Genomic DNA, 5,000 nt, shown 5'->3' on the forward strand with positions numbered 1-5,000 from the left:
GGGCGGCGGGGGCGGTGTCTGGTCCCGGGGTGTCCAAATGGTGTGATGTGCGCCAAGCTACAGACCTCTTTTACTTATTTTTTTTTTTTAACGATGTATTTTCTGTGAGTTCAAGTGCGATGCGTGCGTTAAGACCGTAACTCGGTGTGGCTGAATGCTCTGGTTGCAGTCACAGCGTTGCCCTGTGCTGCAGACATTACAGTGTGTCAGTTGAGTGTCAGTAAGAGGCGAGAGGCACCGGGACTTCTTCCCAGCCTAAAGCGTCCCTCTGCTTCTCTCGGAACTTGCTGTGGGGAGGATTATGTTGGGTGGTGTCCGAACTCTAGAAGTAGGAGTCGAAAAGGCGGGAAGCTAAGTCGGGAGAGGTTCAGGTTAGGTATAAGGAAAAGGTTTTTCACCCAGAGGGTGCTTGGGCAGTGAAACAGGCTCCACAGGGAAGTGGTTACAGGACAAGCCTGACAGAGTTCAAGAAGCACTTGGGCAATTCTCTCAGGCACATGGTGTGACTCTTGGGGTGTCCTGTGCAGGGCTGGAGTTGGACTTGATGATTCTGATAGGTCCCTTCCAACTCAGCATATTCTGTTACTGTGTTTTATGGAGAATAAAGACAGCTTTTAATCTTCAGAGGGTCTCTGCCTGGGGCAGTGTCACTTCCGTATTGCCGGTGAAATTTGCATGTAATCAGTCCAGTGACAGGACAGGCTGATGTGCTCTGCTGTCTCCTGTCTGACCCCTGAGAAACTCGAGCTGCAGGTCTGTTTTTGGTCAAGGCAGAAGATAACCTGGATAAAGGAGCACTAGCTACTGTGTTCTTCAGATACCTGCTGCAAAACCTTCCAGTGTCTTCTTCCTTCTGTAATAACCTGGGATGTTGCTGAGAGAGATGTTAATAATTTGAGATGTTACAGGGAGAGAGGAACCTATTATTGAGTGTTTTGCTGGGACTAGCAAAAAATTAGAATGGTTTTGTTACTTCTCACCTGCTCTTAATGGCTTTAAATATCTTCGGAGTTTGCCTGCTTGTTTCATTTCTTGCCCTGGAATACACACCAAATAAAGGGTTTTCAGGAACAAGCTCAGGTTCTTTTGAGGCAGCACAGCCTAGAAAGAGTGGTCTCTAAGTGGTGCAGGGATGTTGGGTAGTGCTTACATGCATCACACATTGACTTGTAGTCTAGTTCAGTCTTTTTATTTGACCTGTCAATTCTTAATGCTGTACAGGAAACAAAGTGTTTCGACTACACTTCTGGTAGTAAAGGGAAAACAGCATACCTGTGATACCTTGTTTAGCCAAGTGTGAAGTTTGAAAGCTTTCCCAGTGCACTTCTGGGATTTTATTTTGGGAAACTGTATGTGCTGAAGTGACTTAGACCAGCCAGACTGTGGGCTAGGAATAATGTATGTATTTTACAAGCTTTTGGCAGCACTGTGACACTGCTCCTGAATTGTTTGTTGTGCTCACGTTTGTGGTGTAGCCTTGACCTGAGCTCAGCTTTGCCTTGGAGCAGTAGTTTATGTAGGGGCAGATGGAAGCAGTTGTGGTTTGCTGCTCTGTGACTGGGCTCAAACGTGCAGTTACTGTGTGGAGGGATGAAAACCCTTCAGAGGCTGTTGGTTTCAAGCTCGTGTTCTTGGTCTGTCTGTCCTTAGTGATACAAAGCAGGGTTTGTGTGTTGATGTTGAGACAGGTGGTTTGTGTAGCAAGCGTGAGTTCAGTAGTAACTGCTAGAGCATCACTGCCCCCCATGTGTCAGAAACACGATGCTGCATCCTCTGTGTTTTTGTGTTTTGGATGCTTAAGAAACCCTCCACAGAACAGCAAACAAACTAAGGACCTTAATGATGGGTGAACAGAGGGCAGCAAGCATACTTTGGTTTACTCTCTGTACTGGTATGAGGCTGCTGGTTTACCAGGGTGGACCATTTCTTCCATGAAGACAATCAGAACCTGATAGAAAGGGCTGTTGGTACTTTGTTGAAGAGAGATCTGGAACTAGTGGGAAAAATGGATAAAGGGATGGGGAACTGGTGCTCCCTCTTCACAAATTCCAAGACTTGTTATAAAAACATCTGAAGTTCCTGAACTGTCATCTGTGTGGATATGTTTGTCAGAAACTGAATGCTCCTGTTAATTCTGTGAGAGCGCAGCTAATTCAACAGAGTTAGTTCACAGGAGCAGCTTTTAATTCGAGAGAGTTTGAGTTGTGGAGGTACAATGCTATTTTGCATGATTGGCAGGAATATTTGTGTGTGGGAAGTGGAAGGGTTGGAAACATGATACAGTGGTTTTTCAGGTTTTCTGAAAACTGTGTCTGATTGTGGAATAAGTTGGGACAGTGAAAATGTGCAAAGCTTTGTAGAAAGCGCTTTTACAGATCATAATGGATCATAATTTTTGGTTAGAGCTCACCATAAAATGGATCATAAATTTTGGTTAGAGCTTATCAGTATTAAAAGAGATCATCTCAAATCAAATCCTCTTTTGAATGGGTGCCTAAGCCCTATACCTGATAACTTGGAATGTTTGATTTGTGTGTATGTTGGCTTGATTTTTCATATTTTTAAAATTTTTTAAAAAAAAAAATTATGCCTTAATAACATGGTGGGGTGGTTATGATTTGATTCTAAGCTTCCAGTGTGCTTTTGAAAATACAAGTCATGAATTATGTGCTGTACACATCTGCCTAGCAAAACTGGTGCTGTAGAAGTATCAGAAAGACGTTCTCTCAGTGATACTGGATTATGCCAGGTGTGTATATAAAGTTTTTGTGAAGAAAGGTAACTTCTGACCATCCAATACTTTGCTTTTTCTTTACTGCTTTCTGGGGAAGGGAACTTGACTAAACTTTTTATTTTAGTTTACTAATTTGGGCATATGTCCAGTCCAGACTGGTAGATAAATGCTTCTGTTTAACCACACTTCCTTGTAAATCTAATCTGCCTGTGTGTGTTTCATGAGCAGTTGGGTGGAGGCTCCACAGATAACTAAATGGAATTAAGCCTGTGGTGGGTCAGTAGTGGTAGGGATGTAAGGAAGTAGTAAAAGACTTTTTTGTCACTGTTGGTAGTTTCTTGGGACAGCAGAGTAAGCAGCTGCAGGAGAAAATGGTGAAAAACGTCTGTGTATGTGAAAGTCTTTATCTGTCCTGGCCAGAATCATTTAAGCAAGCTGTCAAAAACTGCAGGCCTGTGTGTGTAGTGATATGACTGGTAAAATACTGCCAGTTCCATGCATTAGGTAATTGAGTTCATAAAGCTTGGCAGTGCAGGATTTTGGGTAACACACATTTACAGATTGACCATCTTGTCTTAACAGGAAAATGTTCATCGGTGGCCTTAGCTGGGACACAACGAAGAAGGATCTGAAGGACTACTTCTCTAAGTTTGGGGAAGTTGTAGACTGCACCCTGAAGTTAGACCCCATCACTGGGCGATCGAGAGGCTTCGGCTTTGTACTCTTCAAAGAATCGGAGAGCGTAGATAAGGTGGGATTGATGTAATGAAACATGATGAAATTTAGGTATCGGAGATGAAGCACTTACTTAGGATGGCTGTAGGCACTGGTGTTTGTACATCTTCTGGTAAAGGTGATTCAGGAGTGCAGTGTGCTTAAGGTGCTTGTTGAAATGCTTTCTTTTATGAACCATCTTACTCATGATGCAGTGTCCAGGACTACCAGTGATTCCTGAGGTGTGGATTTGGGCACTTGAAAAGTACAGTGTATAAATGTCACTGCCTACTGCTGTGACAGCAGCATTTGCAAAGAACTTAAAGTCTTTCAATTCCAGAGCTGTTATGTGAACTCCTAGAGTAGAGCCAATAGCTTTGATACATTTGGGCTCTATCCAAGCAAAAATTATCTGTTAACTTTTTTAAAATGCTGTGCAGCATTTTAAAATACAGCACATGGAAAAGTTTTCGCCTTCATTGACCTTTGTGATACCTAAAGTACAGATTTTTTACTTCATAAGGCTTGAGGATGAGTAGAGTACTTTTTGAGAAAGGTTACACTCTTGCTTCTGCTGGTTAATAGGTGGTTCCAGTTGTCAGAAGTGTCAGTGTCAGTGGATAGTGATCAAAAATCATAAAACTCTTTGGTTTTGTGCAACAAATTATTGGTGTAACCCAAGTATTGAAATTGAAGCAAATTTGGCCTTACTCAAAACATCAGTGAAACATTTAGCTTGAACTGTGTAAGATTGTGTTTTAATTTTCCTCAGGTCATGGACCAGAAAGAACACAAGCTGAATGGAAAGGTCATTGATCCAAAAAGAGCTAAAGCCATGAAAACAAAAGAACCCGTTAAAAAGATTTTTGTTGGGGGCTTATCTCCAGACACACCTGAGGAGAAAATAAGGGAATATTTTGGAGGTTTTGGTGAGGTATGTGGTGAAACAAACTGCTTATATCTGTGGAACTTGTTCTGTCTTCACAAATTTATTAATAAAAAGCATGCATGGATGCTACTGTGAGCTTAATGGCTGTTCCATGTGTGTTAGTGGTTGGAATTTTAATGTATTAGTTACAGGCTTAGAGTTGCACAGACTGGTTTGATGGAAGGAGGAGCTGGGATAAGTCAGAGAGGGAGACAATGTTTTGAGCATGGTGCTTTGGTCAGTTGAATGAGATGCTCTTCAGCCACCCCAGCTCATCTCTTACAGCACACGTTGAGACAGTTTTGCCTAAATTCTCTGCTACTGTGTAGTCTGTGTCTCTCTGTGCCCAGTTTTTGGTGGTGCAGATGACCTAAGTATCACTGAAGTTTTTAAAAGCTGGTGTTGTGTGAGCTTGCTGCAGCTGCTGCTTCCCTATTGGTTTTCAGATGGTGCCAGCTTCATGTCATAACTCTGTTCAGGGCATTTGGTTGCTAAATATATGCCATCTTACAAACTTACAGACGGTTCACTTTGGACTAAAGACTAGGCTACTTTTTGCCTAGGCTGAAGTCTATGTGTCATGGGTACAGAGAACGTTGACTCTATTTGTAGTCAGGTCAATAT

At 42.4% G+C, this 5,000-nt stretch overlaps 1 protein-coding gene across 3 annotated transcripts in view; it reads left to right on the top strand.

The window, feature by feature from the left end:
* Nucleotides 1-3,285: 3,285 nt before the first annotated feature.
* HNRNPD (heterogeneous nuclear ribonucleoprotein D) overlaps nt 3,286-5,000 on the top strand; it is a 5,609-nt gene continuing 3,894 nt past the window's right edge. For 2 of the 3 annotated variants that reach the window (XR_552378.2, XM_017744127.1), the window contains exons 1-2: nt 3,286-3,485; nt 4,221-4,382. Coding sequence is in view for 2 of the 3 variants with exons in the window: in XM_017744127.1 (XP_017599616.1) it covers nt 3,321-3,485; nt 4,221-4,382 (327 nt within the window). In the remaining variant the exon portion in view is untranslated. The remainder of the gene's footprint in view (nt 3,486-4,220; nt 4,383-5,000) is intronic. The other variant, XM_008641300.2, reaches the window with a different exon arrangement.

The sequence above is a fragment of the Corvus brachyrhynchos genome, unplaced genomic scaffold (genome assembly GCF_000691975.1).
Source record: "Corvus brachyrhynchos isolate BGI_N302 unplaced genomic scaffold, ASM69197v1 scaffold229, whole genome shotgun sequence".
NCBI classification, from domain to species: Eukaryota; Metazoa; Chordata; class Aves; order Passeriformes; family Corvidae; genus Corvus; species Corvus brachyrhynchos.